The 20,458-nt window shown below is 36.5% G+C and overlaps 1 protein-coding gene across 1 annotated transcript in view; it reads left to right on the plus strand.

Annotated features, from left to right (window-relative positions):
* shtd (anaphase promoting complex subunit 1) overlaps window positions 1–20,458 on the plus strand; it is a 220,066-nt gene that overhangs the window by 25,320 nt on the left and 174,288 nt on the right. The window contains exons 3-6 of the mRNA XM_089090505.1: window positions 1,035–1,266; window positions 4,129–4,223; window positions 10,598–10,763; window positions 18,426–18,574. Of these exons, the coding sequence (XP_088946631.1) occupies window positions 1,035–1,266; window positions 4,129–4,223; window positions 10,598–10,763; window positions 18,426–18,574 (642 nt within the window). The remainder of the gene's footprint in view (window positions 1–1,034; window positions 1,267–4,128; window positions 4,224–10,597; window positions 10,764–18,425; window positions 18,575–20,458) is intronic.

Consider the following 20,458-nt stretch of genomic DNA (forward strand, 5'->3'; position numbering starts at 1 on the left):
GATGTATAGATGCATGCCCGTGGTAAGGCATATTACGCAACCACTTGTCGGATGTATAGATGCATTCCCGTGGTAAGGCATATTACGCAATCACTCGTAGGACCTTTAACACTATTACTACTCACGGATGCGTTTTTTTTTTTTTTTTTTTTTTTTTTAGGGGTGATCGTATCAAACCAGTGATCCGATAAGATCAGGAGAGGGCTTATTTGATCGGAAATCAAAAGCTCTAGTGTCCTTTGTAAGCGACCAAAAATATTGGAGGACAGCCAGCCCCCCTCCCACCCCTTTTTTTTGCACAAAATTGTCCGATCAAAGTTTTGTGATAGCCATTTTCTTCAGCATGGTCGAAATATTTTATAACTTTGCTTTGAGGATGACTTGACCCCCACAGCAGGGAAGGGCTGCAAGTTATGAACTTTCCCCATCGCTTACATATTTTCGGTGGGGGGGGGATATTTTCTGTCTGGGGTGCTTTCATATAGGAGTTTTCTTGGGGAAAGGGAATTTTTCATGGAGGGGGAGGTGGTTTTTCTGGCTGTAATTAAAAATCTATCAGACATTATAAAAAAATTCTTCATCTGAAAGTAAGGAGCAATATCAAAGCTTAAAAAGAACAAAACTTATTACTTATATGGAGGGGGGGGTCGCCCCCTCATCAATAACTCGCTCTTGACTCTAAATGTCTTTTTTAGTACTTTAAAAAAAGCTATTTATTCTAATTAAACGGCATTTGTGATTCAGGAGTCGTTCTTATAAAATTGAAACAAAATTTGAACTTTAGCGTAAAGACCAAGATATTGACGAGGGAGCGACCTCACCTCATATACGTAATAATTTCTGTTCGTTTTAAATTTTCATGTTGCTCCTTACTTTCAGTTGAAAAAACTGTTTTTTTTTATTTCATAGGAGAATAAATTATCTAGTTAAGGTTATATTTGAGAGCTTAAAAATTAAGCTGACATTTTGTACTGAAATGAAATGAAATGAAAAATGAGATAGTTTCAGGTCGTTATTGAATATTTCATTTTCAGCCTCGCTGGTTGATCAGAAAGATATTGTTTGCTGAAAAAATTGTCAATGAAGAGGAACTATATTGGCATAAAAATTATGTGGTACAGTCTGTTGGGGTGTCTGAAGACATGAAAAGACTGAAGAAAATTTTGAGCATTGATGGCGATATATCTCAATGCTTGTGGTGTAGATTTTTCACCTATCCAGACCGCCCATTCATGAAAGAGGGCTCTATGCGTAACGAATCTTTAGGTTTGTTTATATTTTCTCATTTTAATGTTGATCTTTAAATTTCTTTTTATCCTAGTTGTTTATTTTTTGCTGAAATTTTATTTGATTGAGAATGAAAAATCATATCATTAGGGGGGGGGGGGGGTAAGTGCACCCTACATTTTTTGCCCCTCCCTTAGAATTTCTGAAAACATCATTTTTATGTATTTTCTGAAAATACCTCAAGGTTATTTCTTTTTTTTACATTTTTATTAAAAAAGTTGAAAAAACATAAATTTTCCCCGCCCTAGATCTTGAAAAATACACTTTGACCCCCCCCCCCAATTTTCGTGAATTGTTGCCACTGGTATTATCAGTGCACTATTCTTGCAACTGACTGCAAATGTTAATCAGATTGAGATAACTAAGTTAACGATAAAGCCTTTATTTTTCATTCAAGATTCAATTTGTTTAAGTTAAAATGCACAAGCAAAAAACAAATCCTCTTATCTTACTCTGCAAAAGGTTCAATGGCGTTTAACATGGGGAACAGAAATAACAATTACACAAAAACAAATACAATAAAAAAGATACAAATAACAATAACACTAAATTGCTTTTTTGTACTCTAGACTGAACTCACAGAAAATAAAAGAGTGAACCGGAGGAAAAGAAATAAGAAGGGGAAAAGAGCAAATTTGTCTGAACAGATTTTACTAATCTTCGAGAAACCCCAAGTGAGTAGCAATCCTTAACATTAAAAGGTAATGGCTTCTTAACCTAGTTGAATGAATAGAGGCATAAAATTCGACCATGTGGTCGAATTTTTGAAATTAAATGCAAATCTTGATTATGGAGAGTTCGAAGTTCGGCAGCAGAGCAGAATTAAAGCTTGACAAATAAGCTGGTAGTAGATAATGAAAGGTAATTAAAAAATAAATAAATAGAGAACAATAGTAAATACATATCCCAAAACCTAAGAACAAGTTTTTCGTTGATCCATTGAACTCCTCGTAGAAGGGACAGAGTAGAAAGAGGAAAACCTCTTTCTCTGCAAGAAGAGAAAGAGGTTTTAACAAAGAAGGAAAAGTACAATACAGGACGATGAAAAATAATCAAATAAGACCGAAATGACTTATTAGAGCCAATGTGTGAATTTTTAAGCGATTTGTGAGAATGTAAAAACCCCAAATCCAGTAAAATCTTTTCCGCTTTTCCTGTCATTTTGATTCGTAATTATAGTAGTAAAACTGTTTTTTAGAGGTCAACCAATATTGTTGTCCCAACCACTGAGAGGTAGGTTTTGGTGAGATTAAATAAAAAAGTTCTTTCAACTGAAAGTAAGGAGCAACATTAAAACTTGTAACGAACAGAAATCATTACGTAAATGAGGGAGGGGGGTGGGGGTCACCCCCTCATTTCGAATTTTGTCCCAATTCTTTAAGAATGACTCCTGAATCACAAATTCCATTTAATTAGAATAAATAGCTCTTTTAAAAGTACTAAATAATTTTTAGCGTTAAGAGCAAGGTATTGACGAGGGGGTGACCCCGCTCATACAGGTAATAATTTCTGTGCGTCTTAAGTTCTAATGTTGCTCCTTACTTTCAGTTGAAAAAAAACTTGCTTTTTTATTTAAGTCCTGATCGTTTTCTAAATAATGCTGGGAAAAAAAATGCTTTTCCATGAAAAATTCCCTTCCCCCATGAGAAATTCCCTTTCCCCATAAAGAGATCATCCCACCTACCTCGACCCCACCCCCCACCAGAAAAATCCCCTCTGAAAACGTCTGTATACTTCCCAATAATCAATAATATATATATAAGCAATTGGCAAAGTTCGTAGCTTGCAACCCTTCCCTTGGGGACTGTGGGGAGATAAGCCATCCTCAAAGACATAATTATAACATTTTTCGAGTATTCTGAACAAAATGTCTGTCTAGTTGTTTTGATTGGATGATTTTAGTGGAAAAGGACCGTGGGAGGGGAGCTGGTTGCTGTCCGATATTTTTGGTCGATTAAAAAAGACACTAGAACTTTTTATTTTCTATCAAATGAGCCCTCTCCCGATCTTATACGATCACTGGTTCGATATGATCACCTCTGTAAAAAAAAACGAACAAAAAAAAAGCAAATACGCACTCATCGATGATGTTTCTTCTGGATAAAAATGCAAAATTCCATATTTTTATACATAAGAGCTTGAAACCTTCATAGTAGGGTTCTCTGGTATGCTGAATGTAGTGGAGTGATTTTTATTAATATCACTTGATGTCTTGGGGGTGTTTCCCCCCTTTTCCAAAAATTGAGGGAGTTTTCTCAGGCGTTTGTATTTTGATATGTACCATTAAATTAGACGAAATTTACATATTTTGAATAAGTTCAAAATTTGATTGTTTTGATTTCCTTATTGTTATTAAGACTCTGTTTCTTAGAGTTTCGGTTACTATTGAGCCGCATCGCTCCTTACTTACAGTTCGTTACCACGAACTGTTTGATTAGTCAGGTTTTACAGGGAAGAGATCCGGAATATAATTTATTATAAATAGAATTGTATCGAAATGAAAAAAAATCATTGAAATTACGTTGGAACGGAAACGGAAAGGAAATAGACTTTTCAACCAGGAGAGGCTATTCCCAACAGATTCTTTTAGCTTTTCCATTAGAAATAGAATAGTAATATTGAGTATACGTCTTTTTTATGGCTGTTTGTATTGAGATATCTCCTAGCAGAAGTATCTTACCTCTACCTCCTCCATAAATAGTTCCTAAAGAATAGCTGCTTGTATTGATGCATCTCCTTGAAGAAGTACCTTACCTCTGCCTTTTATGCAAAAAGTTCTTGAATAGCGTTGTGCTCCAACTTTTTTTTATCTGACCTTATAGCCTTCTCTTCTTGTCTTAGGTGAACCACTTGATGGTATTTTGATCGTTGGTCCAGAAACCCTACATGTTCATCTAGATTCAGGCGCTGAATATATCATTAGACTGCAGTTTCCTGTAAGTTTTTTTTCTTTCTTTATTTTTTTTTAATCAAGATTTTCTTTTTTAATCCAGTTATGACTCGAAGGATTTAGCTTTTCTCTTTTTTTTTTGTATCAAAGCGCATTGCTTTGAGTGATATTGACCAGTTCATTTTTTTTAATACGAATGTTTCTCATATAATTAAGTGGGCAATTAATTTTTTTTCAATAAATAGGCAATTACAGTAGTTTAAACAGCAGTTAGTTTGGAATCAACAATTTTGATCTATTTAGTAGAAGTAAATGGCACTTTATACATTAATACTACGGACAAACTCGTAATTCGGACTTCTTTTTTTTTTTTCTAGAACTCGTTCCATAATTGTTTTTTAGAGGGGGGGGGGGCTGTCCACTTCAACTTTTCTCTGTGCTTGTTATCAAACGATGCCAATTCGACATGTTTTTTGTACAATTTAAGGAAAGAAAATGTAGTTTTAGTGTTTGCTTCTATTTTCAAAGCAGCTATATTCAGGAACCTAATATTTTCCTTTCCTACATAATAGTGAGTCAAAAAGATGTTTTTTTTTTTAGTTATGCTTTTTCAGTTCCAACAAATGTGTTTTATTCAATTAAATAGCTAACTCTAAAGTTATGTACAACCATTTGTCTCATTCTAAATATAAAATATTTTTTACTTGTTATCATATATTATTATTTATATAACATTTAGGAGGATGATTTAATTACAGAATTCAAGTGAGATAATGAGCAATAGACTGAAAATGAATAGAGTTAAAGTGAGTTTCCTAAAATCATGGGGGGGGGGGGATAGGAAGTATTTTCAGGTTAAATATTCCACTATTTATGATTCAGAGATACAATTTAATTCTTGCCATTAAATTTGCAGTCCCAAATTAGAAGTTTCTTAAGTCTTGCATGGGTTGGGAAGACATTAAAGTACTTATATAATTAATACTGCCAACCTTATTGATTATGCTGCTGTAAATCAACAATTGGCAAGATTAGTACAAGACACTGGGGCATATAGGAGTAGTGTTATTGATGTTAAAACTAGAGACCACCGTCTAGTAGACCACCGTCTAGTAGACCACCGTCTAGTAGTATCTAGGGTTAAATTAAAGCGGGAATTTAGGAAGGATAACTACCTTTTGGGAAGTTCTGACGTTGGTAGAATCCAGGATTACATTTGAGAGGAACTTCCAAGGAACAGAGGAATATGAAACTGGGGGGCGGGGGGGTTGCAATTTGACAATGTAGAAGGTGAATGGAAAGTTTTAGAATACTGGTTTGTAAAGTAGCAGAAGATGTCATAGAGAGGACAGTTTGAAGCGTAGTTAGGAATATTAGCTATGACGCTTTAAACTTAGTAGGAAAGAAGAGGGCTGTAAACTAATTGTTTGAGTGACAGATTATAGGAGAATAAGACGAAAGTGAGGAATATAGAGAAAGCATTAAAATATGAATTAATGTAGTGTGAAGGGGAAATAATGGGTAATTTCGACAATATTCTGGAAGATACAATCAGGTGACATAATTGCAAAATTTTTTGTCGGAATGTTAAGAAATCCCGAGGAAGTAGTCAGTTTGGACTTACGCCAGTTAAGGATAGGAACTGGGCCTTAGGTTGTGATAAGGAAAATGTTAAATGGAGAAGCGCAGAACGTTTCGACAATCTGTTAAATCATAAAAAAGTTGTAGTATATCAAGGAGGCACACTTGTGCCTCTATAAAGAGGCGACCCACCACAATGTTAAGCGATTTCCGGTCCTAGCGGTCGCAGAGAGACAGCGATGATCGCATTTTGTAGCCCAAGCTCCAACTAAGAAACGTGCAAAAATTTCACCCCCCCTTCGACTTTATCTTCATGGCTAAAAGTGGGCCGGAAGTTTCAACCCTCCGACCACAGCCCCCCTTTAACGTTGTCCGATTGGGCTGAAATTTAGAGGTTAAGCTTTCCTAGGGCTCGGGAGCTTATCCTCGAAATTTCAGCTCCGATCACTCCTTCCCTGTTTTCCAAAAAACAAATATAGCCACAATGTTCATTTCTCTTTTTTTTTATCAGCCAGTCTTAACACAAGTATCTTCAAGAGCGTGGGGTTTGGGGGGCGGCAGCCCCCCAACTTTAACTCCTGACACGATCAGCTAACAGTTATTCAAGCAATAATAAGTAATAAACTGTACAAAAACGTGCGTAAATTATTTGAAAAAAACTACGTTTTCTAAAGATGTAAAGAGGCTGAATCACAAGCTCTACAATTAAACCGAACAGGGTTTAGGTGTTACAGATGGGGGGCTGCCGCCCCCCACCCTTCCGCTTCTATAAGTGTAAGGGAATGTGCTCTTCTCAACATCTCACTCTTTACACTAAAATTTGACTTTCTCACAACTCTTTTTTTTAAACAATAAAAACTTTAGCGTAAAGAGCGAGGCGTTGAGGAGGGCACAGCCCCTTTTATACACGGAAGCGTGGGTTTGGGGGGTGGCAGCCCCCCAACTGTACCTCCTAATCCCTGTACGTTTTAAGGTTCGAACTTGTGACTCAGCCTACAAAAAATTAAACAAGAAAGACGGGTTTTAATTTCTATAAAGCAGTGAATACAAAACACTTAATTAAACAAAAATACTCCGAATATTTCGGCCCCACATCCGGGAGCCTTTCTCAACGGAAAAAAAAATTCTTACATCAACATACAAAACATACTAAACAAACAAAAGAAAAAATATAAATAAATAGGAAAAGAAAACTCACATATTAAATCAACAATTCCATTCACTGGCGTATAAACAAAATCGAATGCTTATATTGATTGGAACACACCTTCTCACAGAATATAAATGGAAATCTATCAAAAACTTAAAACCCGTTTTTCTTGTTTAATTTTTTGTAAATGGAAAAGCAGTGTGGTCTAAGAAATTATTTGTGACTCAGCCTCTTTAACTCTTTAGAAAACGTAGTTTTTTTCAAATAATGATATAGGAAAGAATGATCTTTTTTTGACAATTTAGAAGTTAAGGAAAATTTGTTTTGAGAAGAACAGTAAGAGACAGTAGTAAAAGGATTAAAAAGTAATAGGGCCTCGGGTGATGAAACTATGGTAAATCAGTTTTGGAAATATGGTGGTTGCAAAGTTAGAGATAAAGCGCTGAAGCTTGTGATTATGATTTTTGAAAAAGGGGAAGTACCTTGGGATTTTAGGAGTACTTTGATTAAACCCCTCTAGAAGAAAAATGATCAAAGTGGGTAATTATAAAGTCATTTCCTTGGTTTCTGTATTTTTAGTTACCTGCTTGACTACCAATCCCTCAAAGAATGTGTTTCCTTCCCCCTCTCTAGGGCTCTAATGAAAAAATTTCTTAGTTGGCTAGGAAAGTTTTATGATGAGAGGTGAAAGGTTGCCAAGGATTGTTCTTTTTGGCCATTTACTTAGGACCAAAAGAATCCAGAACATTCCCGAATGGGGTGGGAAGGGGCAATAAGAAAGGATTTTAAGGAAATTGAAACTTCTTGGGAGGGGGTAAAGAGTGAAGTCTTGAATAGATTGGGGCGGAGGAGGAGTGGCACAGCTCTATTAGTCTTAGGTGACTTGATGCTCCTTGTGGTTAGATTTTGCCATTAATCCTGAGTTATGCCAATATTTAGAATTGAAGAATGGGATAAATAGTAAAAACAAGCCTGAACCTGGCTGACATTCTTTTTTCTATCTCTATGTTTGTGCTGTGTATCTTCAAAATAACTTTACAGATACCCTGAAATGGAAGCTTATGTTTCAGAAGCTTCAGCCCCTGTCGGTAAAACGACTACTAATTGGGTAAAAAAGCCATCTAGGGTCTACACAGCTGTGCACTTTTTTCCCAAGCTGCTCTATTCTAAGTTTCACTCTTTCAACCCTCCCATGACGTTCAATCCTTTAAATCCTTTCTTATGACCCCTTCTCACCCCATTCGGACAGGACCTGCTTTTCGTTTGGTCCCAGATGGTCAGCCAAAAAGCACAATGTTGGGCAATCCGTAACCTTCGTGCCCTTGCCATCTTAACTTTGCTTTCATTAAGGCCCTTTAAACTGGGATCAACCCACATTTTTGTATAGCGTTTGATTCAAACGAGTCAACGAGTACCTACGACTATTCCCAGATAATTCATCCGGAAATCATTTCTTCCTAAAGATTATGGCTTAATACTAACCTTTATACTATGGCTTTAGTTTTAGTTATACTAAAACTAAATATTATGGCAACTAAAGATTATGGCTTTATACTAACCTGCAAGTAATTATGAGATTTCTCTAATTATTGATTTCTCTCTACGAAGCTATGGGTGATAAGGGAGTTGGTTGTATTGTAGTTTTCTCCGTTCTCTTTTATTATCTACGGGAGAACTCTTTAAATAATGAAGAAAGAGAACCGGAATTATACCCAACTATTTTCGTATCCTTTTTCTAAAATTATATGCTTTCTATAATTTCGGTTAATTCATCGAAGGCTAGGTTAAATGTGCATGAATTATTGCAGCAGTTTAAGCTTTTTAAAATTAATAAAAGACCATTTTATGTTAGAACATTTTTCCCTTGTTCTTTTTTACAATTAAAACGGTTACTTAAATCAAATAAGGGAGTAGTACCTAATCATCAAGATCTAGTGCTGAAATGACTGATTTGTCTGAATCAAGTCACGGTTGGCACTATAGTCCCTTCATTAATGTGATTTGATTTTGTTCTTGGAAGGATCTAATCATACTTAATAGCTCAGAGCCGACGTGGAAAAAGTCGGGTAGCAGAATATACCTGGCTCAGAGGAGAATCAGTGGCAGATTCTATCAGAATCTGCTTCCGAGATAAAAGAAAAAAAAACATTTATTTGGCTTTTAAAGCATGTTGCTTTTAATCGTGTGGAAAGGTGTGCTTCACATCAAAGGCACTAGTCTTTAGATTCTGTACATTTATGGACTGCAAGAAATGGTAAATAAAGGAGGAGGATCCTAAAGAATTCTCTGGGTTTTATTGATTCTTTGGATGATGAGTTAGCCGCGATGCTTATAACTTCCATTTCATCCACATAGATTGTTCTTCTAGCTATTTTAAGCAATACAGAATGATTTTTGCAACTAAGAAAATATTATACTGGATAGCGATTGATCTTTATTGTTTTTCTTTAGGAAAATGTATGTTAATAGCTTTTCATTCACTGGATCCAAAAAACACCCAATTGCAATTAGATCGCTCTTTAGCCTTAAATAAGCCTAGTAGGAACTGGGCATGTTTGGAAAATTCAGAAGTACTTGGTCAACTTTGCATAAAAAGTCACAATGACGCCACTGCCTAACAGGTCAGTCACCTGTACTGTACTTTTCAAAGGCTCTTTTTGAGGGATTTTAAAATGTATGGTTTTTTTTTTTTTTTTTTTAAATAATCGAAAGAGGAAACTCACTCTATGGCCTGACGCCATTTAAAAAGTTTTGGAACTTCAAAGTTTGGAACTATTGAACCCCACAAGAACGATGTATCCATAATTGATGTGATTGCATTGAAATTTAACTTTGAAATCATTCCAGTTCTAACGAAAAACATGTCTTTTGACAATTTAAAAAAATTTAGGCAAGCGCTCAGACTACCTGAGGCTTGCTAGTGACGGTGTAGGGTAAAGAAATTGGAAGAAACTGTAGCTTCACCACGGGTAACTACAGTTGAAGGTCTGAAAATTCATTGGTTAGACAAAAAAAAGATAAAAAATTTGAAGGGCTGACAGGTTAGACAAACAAAAATATGAACACTGATGTCATTAATAGCTAATAATGAAGAAAAAAAGCTTTTGCGCTATTTTATTCTCGCTAACCTAGATCGGCCCAGACGGGTCATCATAGGACTCCTTCTAAGAGAAAATGTCGTGGAAGATACCTTAAAAAGGGTAACAATGTGGATTGTTCAGGCCCATTACTTTGGGACAGATAAATCTAACCCGATTAAAAATTTTGCTTCCATGGAAAATTCACCAATACTTGCACTTCTCCTGAAACTTTGACTATCTTCTCATATGGTATTTAAAGTCTTTGTGAACTTGTACCACAGATTATTGATACTTACACAGATTTCTCACTTCAATACTTTTGCAAATCTCGAAAGCTATCCGATCTAATGATTTGGCCTTCTAAAGGTTGACGACATCCAATGAAGTTTAGCGGGAAAAGTGTTATCCAATCCAGTGAAAGCCCGAGCGTAGTATTATCCAATCCAATGACATTGTGCGGGCAAGCTAGTTTTTTTAGATAGCCAATGTAATTGAGGAACACATCGGTTCATTTGTATTTCTAGGAGTGAAGTATCTGGTGAAACTTAATAGCTAATTTGTGTCGTTGTGAACTTGAACAACTTTTTAACTTCTGTCTTTTTTTTTCAGATAGTGAAAATATGGCAAACAAAGTTTGGCATTATATTGGAAAGGTTGAAAGAAACCGGAGACATTTTCAGTGATCAGCTTGAAAAACAACAGCTTTCTAAGATTCCCCGATTCTACTCTCTGTTACATCCTCTCCATGAAATAACTCCGGTTATTTCTGTTCAAGGTGATGTTTTTCAGCGACATCTTTACCATAGAATATTATTAATCCCAGGTCTTGTTTAAGATAATTAATCTTTTTCATGTTAGCTAAGCATATAGACACCAAATAACACTATGTTAAAGGATCAGAATGTAGCTTATGCCATCTTTTAAAACTTTGGGAAGATTTAAAAACGACGAATGTGAGTATGAAATTCAAAATACGGGCTAGATAAACTATATAAGTGATTGCTAAAGGCACTAATATTTACATTTTACGATTAAAATGGTTATTTAGTACAATTAGAATTTCCTATTGTTAAATATGATACAAAATCATCTAATTTATTGTTTTCTTTGTGCTCTCAACCAAGATACATATACTTTCAAAGGCAAGGATAAAGCGAAGAGTACGTTGTTATATCGTGAGTTGTCATTGATTCTTAAAATTGCCAATCATTTACGTTTTGCCTACAGGAAATCTAAATTGTTTTGGGTTTGTGAATGTATATTTAGTGACGTTTCGAGTGTAGTAATATAAAATTCTTTTGTCTTGTTGAACCGTTGTTCAAAGTGTACAAATCGAGGCAAATTAACGCGTTTATGTTTTGTTTGTCTACCTTTGAATTTAGATCAGAAAAAAACTAAGGTTTGCTATAATTGCTCATAAATACCATCCTGAATTACGGTTAAAATAAAAGAATTTGGTACTAAAGAGGATTGACATATTAAATTTACTATTAGATGGTATATCAAATTTACTATTAGATGTTAATTGTTATTATTGAAACTGGTCATGCAGTAGGACTATTGCCCAAAATGGATGTGCATGATTGTATTTTGCAGGGGCTCTTAAACCCTACTTGCACCATCCCAAAGGATTCAAAATTGGGCATTGAGGACGAAATACATCACTATTTGGATACCTCTACAACCTCTTAAGCTATAGATTTGTTCTGACGTCAGCGGCTTTTTTCTAAAAGCACGTCGACAACTCTCCCTCTGACAAGCTATCTCTACTTGTACCGCCGTTTTCCAAGTGAGTGCGGCAAACACACAGAAAAGTGGTACTAACTTGCAACTGGACCAGGTGTTTTCCGCCTCATCTGGCATCGGAAATTCAGATGTTTTGCGGGAACTTGCTTAACTATAAGCTCTTCAGACTCATGGTGGCTGAGCTTGTGGAATCGTACCATTGACCCCACTCCATGCCAAAGGACTGGCAACAACAGGATTTGACCCCCCCCCCCCCCGTCCGAAGGACATATGATTGAAATATATAGAAACATGGCACTGTTGGATTGCCTACAAGGGGAGACATCTCACACTAAGTAGTAGAAGAGCAACTTTGTAAGATGTTTCATCTCCATGTGGAAGATCTCCCGAGGGAGGTTATCCCTGAAGCCCGTTCGTTGTTGTTTTTTTTTAGAAGGAAGCTCATCAGATACAGTTCTAGGAGGAAAAACTAGGCAAACGTTAAATTAGTGGTATATCAGGCATTGAGTTCTTAGTGATCTGGCTCCGTGAAAATTGTCTATTTATTAAAAAGATAAAAAGGCTGTATTGACTTTCAAGTGATAAATTCAAACCGATCTTGGGCCGTGTACCATCGTGTGAGTTTGAATTTGAGTCTGCCCTCGGAAAATAAAAGGACAAGAGCCTTCAGTGGCATATTGAGAATTAGTTTGTCAAGTAATAAGTTTATTTAAATTTGAATCAGTCGTTTCTTCTAGTTCTATGCTATTATATAGATATATGTTGTTTACAAAGAGAAAAAGATGGCAGTGGAACAAAATAAAAACATTTTCGTAGCATATCGTAAGCTATCTCACTCAATATGTTTGTTGTTATCTGTGACAGGGATTAACAATTTCAGAGTATACTAACAAAAAAGGATATTAGAAATCAACTCGGAACTCACAGAAATACTTTTAAAATTAAAAGGATACATAGGATACATAAAGCTTTATCTCTTAGTTATTATTTGATTTTAAGACTTTTCATCCTCTTTTAAACTGAATTGTTTGAGTTTAGCTAGTTTTATTAAGCACTTATGTTTCTGAAATATCTCTCAAATTAAAAAACAAATACAATTTAGGTTACCAGAAGAGCAAGTAAAGTTACGACACTTTTGCATAACTTTACCAATCCTTCCACATTGCTGTACACGGCCTATCACATTATGAAAATAATTTACATTACGGTGATTCGTAAATTTGTAGACGATTCCTTTGATTAAGCAGGGTTAAGTTGAACACATTATTTGATGTCCTTTGTATGTTCTTTCCAAATATAATAATTCTTTCACTTGCAAATCTTATTTAAAGCCATTAAATAGACCCTAAAGTGACGCCTAATTCCTGTTACTACTTGACAAAAGTAGTGACAGTAAAACATTACCGTTACATAGATTATTTTATGCTTCTTCTCAATATATTAGTACCCTAAAATACCAACCCCTCCCCCTGGTGGTCCCATATATATAGTCCTCACTAAAATATTTCGTCGTTGTTTATCATCTCGTGATGTGTCATGTATTCTTTGTTAAAACGAGTTCAAAGAATTCTTGACCTGTGAAAACGACCCTGTCTAAGTTATTTCGATGGAATTGTTGCAATTTGGTTTCAAATTAGGACCCACTTAAGGGCTTTAGATTGGATTTGAAAGTGAAAAATTGTTACATTTGGAAAGAACATAAAACAAGTCATTGAGTTCTGTGTTTACCTTTTCCCTACGTAAGTAATGGAATCATCTTCAACATTGCCTGTTTATTTCTTCTTCAAGCTAATTCCCTCTTATTTGAAGTGCGGTTTTTCTTTATTTTTCATTTCTTTTTTTTTTTGAAGTTCTATTTAAAGGCAAGATTGCCTTTGAAAGTTTTCCATTTGTCGATGCCGGCTCAAAAGTTTTTGGTATCCTAGGCGAAAGCATTGATAGGTGCCCCCTCCAAATATTCAAAACATTCAAAACGGGGAGTAATATACACTGTCTCTGGGAGTAATATATATTGACCCCAGCTTGACCTCTTTTTTTTTTTTTTTTTTTTTTTTTTTTTTTAATTTTATTCCAATATTTACGGCGCCAGGTACTTCAAAGTATCGTATATGCCGGTATTCATTTACCTCGTTCAATGGCCTCGAGGTTTTAAATGTCTATTGAAACTTGTTTTGTAGGTGTCAACAGAGGGATTTGCAGGGATAATATCCTCAGGAAGATCATTCCAGATAGAAGTGCAACGATAGATGAAGCTGCTCCTCAAGTACTCGGTTTTCGGCGTATCCTCTTTTAGATAATTGGACCAAGCTGTGTCCCTTTGTGTCTGCCTTGTCGGCTGGACAAAGGGGGGCACAATTCGAGAGAGCTCGTCTGAGGGGAGCGAACACATGTACTTTTAGAAAACAGCCATAAACACTACATTAAATCCTTCATTCAGAGGCAGGAGCGATTCTTGTGTACAGGCGTTGCCCGCCCTCATTGTCCTATTCTGGATCTTCTGAAATGGTGCCAACAGCTTTTTCGGAACACCAACATATAGCGGGCATCCCTATTCAGCTATGGGTCTGATGCAAGACTTGTAGAGTGGGATGATCGAGCTTGATGGAAGAAGGTTTTTGCAGCGAAGAGTAACTCCCAGCTTTCTTGCGCAGTAGGTTCTCACCCGATCAAGAGGGTTGTTCCAAGAGAGATCGGTGGAGAAATGAATCCCCAGTAGACGAAGCTCGTCGACTCTCTTTATAGCTCCATTTTTGAAGATGAAACTGGGGTGTTCACGTGGCACCTTTGATCGGGTAATTAGAAGCTCCTTTGTTTTCGATGCATTGAAGTTGATCATCAATGCATCAGACCGCTTGTCAATTTTCAAAAGATCCTTCTGTGGGGATAGGGAAGCTTTTGTTTAATCTTCGTGCTTAGAGGCGGCTTAGCGTGTTTTGATTTCGTCGGCAAAGCGATGCAGAGGCTTTGCGAGTTTGTCTCCCGTGTCTTTTATGTAGATAAGGAAAAGCGTAGGTCCCAAGACACTGCCCTGGGGTACCCCTGCTTTCACTGGATATTCGCCGGAAATAAACCCGTCAAGAACAACCCGCAGTGAACGATCGGAAAGAAAGCTCTCAACCACTTTTTAACAGACATCCACGAACACCATACACATAGAGTTTCTTTAGCAGGCCACGGTGCCATACTCTGTCAAAAGCTTTCGCAATGTCGAAGGATAATAGCCTGATGTCGTATCCCATTGCCAGAAGTTCTATCCACTCCTGATACTGGGCCACTAGACAATTCAATGTTGAGCGTTTCCGGCGGAATCCATATTGGCGATCGCCTAGAAGGTCATTTGATTCCAGGTACTGATGAAGTGTTTTATTGGAGACGCTCTCGTAGACTTTGACAACACAGGAGAGAAGGCTAATAGGCCTGTAGGAGCCCACGGTCGTTGGATTCTGGCTTTAGAGTAGGTATAACATGGGCGGACTTCCATGTTCGTGGGAAGGTTCCGGAGCGAAAGCACAGCCGGAAAAGCAATGACAAGGGTCCAGCTAGTTCGGCACTGCAGGACTTGAGGACAACATTTGGTATGTTGTCAGGACCCTTGGCTTTGGTCACATCAAGATGCTGCAGAATGCGAAGGATCTTGGGAGCAGAAAAATTCACGCGATCCAGGGCAGTATTGGTTCGGTCGGAGAAATTTGGCACTTCTCTACCGTCGTCGTCTAGATTCAAGAATTTAGTAAAAGCCTTAGCAAGAGCTTCAACCTTTGCCTGTGGATCTTGTACCACTGTCCCGTTAGTCTGGAGAGAAGGAATTTCGGTCCCCTTGGACAACGGTAAAGCCTCCTTGACAATTCTCCACCAACTCTTTGCCAAAGCAAGTTGAAGCTTGGTGGCGAATTTCTCCATATACTGAACCCGGGACTGCCGAATCGCTCGAACTGCATCTTTGCGCGCATTTATGAATGCAATTCTGTCCTCTTCGCTCTTCGAAAGTAGCCATCGCTTGTGTGCCTTTTGCTTTGCTCGGATTGTCTTCTTACACTGGGCGTTGAACCAAGGTTTGTCCTTCCTGGACACCTGGATCCGCTTTGAAGGGATATGCTTTTCGACAGAGTCAACTACGGCCTGCTGGTACTTATCTGCAGCTTTCTCTGGGCCTTCCAGGAGGAAGGCTCTCCACTGCTGAGAAAAAAGAGTGTTTCTCAAACCGTCCCAATCGCCTCTTTTGTATAGCCAGATTGTTCACTCGTGCTTTGTTGGATGCGGAATACGAAGGTTTCCATGTGAAATGATATCAACGTGGTCACTTAAAAGAGCATGAGCGTCTGCCTTAAATAAGTCAAGATGACCTGTTAGGAAGAGGTCAAGACGAGATAGTCCGTTTGGGCCGTGATACGTGTCAAAATCGACAAGTTGTTCCAGCCCGTAAGAGAGAGATAAACCTTAAGCTTAGAGTGACCCCAGCTTGGAGTAACAAAGACCTGCGTTTCTCTTGCATACTGAAATTAATTTCTTAGTGATCAATTGTGATCAGAAATGACCAAGGGAGCATAATATACAAAAAAGAAAGATGGTAAACGATAAATGAAATATAAAACTAAATTCATAGTATAAATCAGGCACAAAAACAGTGAGGAAAATGTGTTGAATTCGTACTGTGTTGATTTAAAATGTGTTGAATTATACTATCAACTAATTCATGGTATAATTCAGGCACAAACACAGTGCGGAAAATTTGTTGAATCCGTGCTGTGTTGATTTAAAATATGTTGAATTATACAATGAATTAAATTCGTAGTATAATTCAGGTATAAACAAAGTGCGGAAAATGTGTTGAATTCGTACTGTGTTGATTTAAAATGTGTTGAATTATACTATCAACTAATTCATAGTATAATTCAGGCACAAACACAGTGCGGAAAATAATCAATAGAATTGAATTCGTAACACAATAATGGCGTACAAATAACAGTTCAATAGGGATAAATCCTTTTGTTTGAAAGTGAAACAACAAAAAATCTCTGGATATTTCTGACACATATATTTGTTTCCATTTAACGCTCTCATACTTTGAAAAAAATTAGAGCGTTAAATAAAATGTAGGTATTTTCTTGTTCTGTATAAATGTCGATGCTTTATTTGTAGTATTTTAGTTTATCTGCTGAAGACGGCCTCTGCATATGTGACCGAAATATCCAGAGATTCTTTGTTTTTTTCCCTGTCAAATAAAATGATTTATCCCTATTGAAGTGTTATTTGTACATGGAAAGGCAGTGTGATTTTCGAAAATAACTACATAATAAAGGCACATAACAACATAAAAAGCGGGATATGTTCACCGTTTTAAAATTGAATATCATGGGTATTTATTCTATGTACAATTTAGTACATCTGCTGATGGCAGCATTAGGGTTTATGATGACGTACCTACCGGTGGCCCAAAAATTGCTTGCCTTCGGTGGGAGGCCGAGGGGATACTTTTCACACTAGTAGTAAATTTACCCGCTTTATTTGGTTTCTGTTGCCCGGGACACTACGCCAAAGAGGCGCAAACCATGGAAAATTTGAAGCGTGCAAGCTGGGAAACTTTAGTTAGTACCCGGCGATTAAAACAAAGTTTATTGGATATTATGCTGCCGCTGGCACTAGACGTCCGGCATTGTAAATGACGGATGACGCTTTTTAGCAGCTTTAAGAGAATCACCGATTGGGATCTCAAGACAATTTTTTCCGTCTGAAAGTAACTGATACTCAACCAAGATTAATCACTGCAACCAAGTGTTTGGCTACTACCCCCGTCCCCCCTCCCCTAACTGTAAAAGTCTAAAGGCTATTGCTTCGTTTGCGATTTTCTGAAACGGATTATATTACAAATATTTTCGTTTTTACTTAAAATCTTAAATTGCTGAGCTTTCAGCAATTAGTATCATTATTTATTTATTAGTATCATTAGCAATTATATCATTATATCATATATCAATTATTTAGTTTGTTAGTTCTTTCTAAGGACTGTTCAAGACATGTAGTTTTCTATAAAACGCAAACGACGCAGTAGGCTTTAGACTTTTACAGTAAAGGGAGGAAGAAGGGGGCAGTAGCCAAACTCTAGTTTGTAGTAATTTTTGTTAGTTTTAAGCTTGATTTGGATGTTCAATTTAAGTTTTACCGTTTTATGATTTATTTATTCATTTATATTAGTACCTGTTGTACGTTTGATCACTTAGATAGTTTATTTAATTTCCGTTCGTCTTGGGTTTCATTCGTGTGAAGTCTGGTCGTTTTGAGTCTGAGTTACTATAAGAATTTATTTCTGCTGGTCCCAAGTTTAATATGGCTCTTTACTTTTTTCTGGAAAACTTATTTTTCTTGAAGTTTGTTTAATCAATTTGAATAGGTATCCGTATATCAGACTTTTCTAAAGTGCCGTTTATTGAACCAAATGTGGGTGCACAGATGTAGATACTTCATCAAGAGCTCTTTAAAAGCAACTAAGTAAATAAAATTGAAGAAACAAGAAGAAAAGGAAATTATATTTTCTTAACAAAATACAAAAGTAAAACGAATACGGAATTAAAGAAAAAAAATGAAGCGTAGAAGAAGGGGAGTGTGATCGCAAAATTAGGGGAAAACAATGCCTAAATATTTATTGCTGAATTGTTAAGTGATATAAGAAATATTAACGTTTGTTAAACTGTAGGTTATTTTGGCTCTATTAAGAAGATTAGATACTTGGCTAATGAAGAGAAGACAATTTTGTTTGCAAGTGAAGACCCTTCAATAATTGTTCTCTACGACAAGGACAAAGGAGTACATTCAATTTGGAAGCTAAGAAAGGCAACAGAAGAGGTAAGGACTCCTCCCCAGAGGCGTAATTTGCTATGGGACAAGGGATGCAACTGCCCCCTCTAGATCCAAGTTTGATCCCCCCCCCGATCTCAGATTGCCCCCCCCCCCCATCTAAAATTTAGTTTCTGCCGAAATCTTGTCAAAATTAAAATGAGCCTGCATGATTCAAGTATCCAGAGAAACAGGTCAGTTTTCTTTAGTATATATTTGCCTTTATGATAATATATGACTCATTTTTCAGTTTTCACTGTCGTTTTAACTTTGATTTGGGAAAATTAGCTCCAACTTTGCTCCCCGCCCCCCAGGATTTTGATAAAATTACGCCCTCCCAATGAAGTGGATTATGTCATTATGAAATCCTGGCAACGCCTATGCCTATTATAAGCTATAGAAAAATCTTGTCGGCAAAAAACAAGTCGAAAACTTTTTTTGGGTTTGACTATTTTTTTTTCACTGAAAGACATTTCAAAGGAGTGTAAAACTTGGTTGTCCGGTGATTTGTAAGTAGATATTGATTGTAGGCACTTCGCTGGGCAATGATTTATTGTTTTTATAGAAAGTATTTAAATAGAAATATAATAATGTATGTAAATATATCTAGTATGAAATGAAAACAAGAAGACATAAAAAGAGCTAAGTAATTATATCAGTTCATTCGATGGCTAATTTTTTCGTGTCACATTTAAAAAAATATTTAAATTGCATTTTTTTTTCTGCAAGTACCCTGTTGAAGGCCGTTTCTGTCGTCAAAATAATATAGGCTATCAAAAATATAGCCTGTGAAGATTACCAAAAATTGGCGATCCATCTGGGGCTAAATGAAAAACAAGACTTCCCTGAATGTGGTAAGAAGGGTTCATAAGACTGAATACACAGTGAATAATAATTTTGTGGGAGAAAGGTAGGAATAGTGCCCTGGGTAGGTTGGGGTGTGTGACTAGCGCACATGGTAATGGTGACCTTTGTTGGCTAGGTGCTGTGATGAGATGGTAGTAGTAGTAGTAGTAGTAGTAGTAGAAGCAATAGATGTGACGTCTCAAAAATTATATCTGGCATGAGTTTTCGTGAAATTGCATCGCTGGCTCGTTGATGTTATTCGTAAGAAAAAAAATTGAGTCTTTCAGTAGTGTCTAAGGCTATTTGCCTCTTTTCTATCAATCACTCTGTGTGCATTTGCAGATAAGAGGGTCGTGGACGGTCCTTTTCAAGAAGTGCTTAGAGCAGCACCTCTCCCCGCTCTGGGGGAAAAGGGCCTCTCAAAGAGGGTTCAAACACGTTTTGGCGTATGTGAGATAAAAATGTGTTTTAAACATCAGACCCAGACTTTCAGAACAATGTTTTTTCCTATCCCGAGTTTCTTCTGAGTAAATTTCTATGTTTCTAAAATCATAAAACTAAAATCGTGATTCACATACAATTCATATACGTGATTCATATACAATTCATATACGTGATTCATATACAATTCACATTCATATACAAAAAAGCTAAAATCGTGACATACTATTCAGGGCATGTTTATTGTTGCCCATATCCCTCGAAGTTTTACTGGGTTTACATGCAATTTTAAGCAACCGACGTTAGCTTTAATTCTTGTCAAATATTTTTCACTTTGTGGCCTCTATTTGACACTCAAAGCTTTTTTTGTTTTGGAGTACCTCTTTCTTTCTATATTCTACAAATTGTTGCTTCCAAAAAAAGCAGAAATTTTGATTTAGATTTTTACTTTATGTCTGTTATTGTTAGATATTGAATAATCGTTCGATATCTCGAGAGGATGAAATTTGATAATTTTAGCTTGAGGAATTATACATCAAAAACTAATTATTGAAAGAGGTATAAAAAACGAATTTTTTCAACTTGGCGCGCATGCTGACTCCATTG

Source organism: Artemia sp. Qi Xiang Cuo, chromosome 6 (assembly GCF_049724085.1).
Source record: "Artemia sp. Qi Xiang Cuo chromosome 6, ASM4972408v1, whole genome shotgun sequence".
NCBI lineage: Eukaryota > Metazoa > Arthropoda > Branchiopoda > Anostraca > Artemiidae > Artemia > Artemia sp. Qi Xiang Cuo.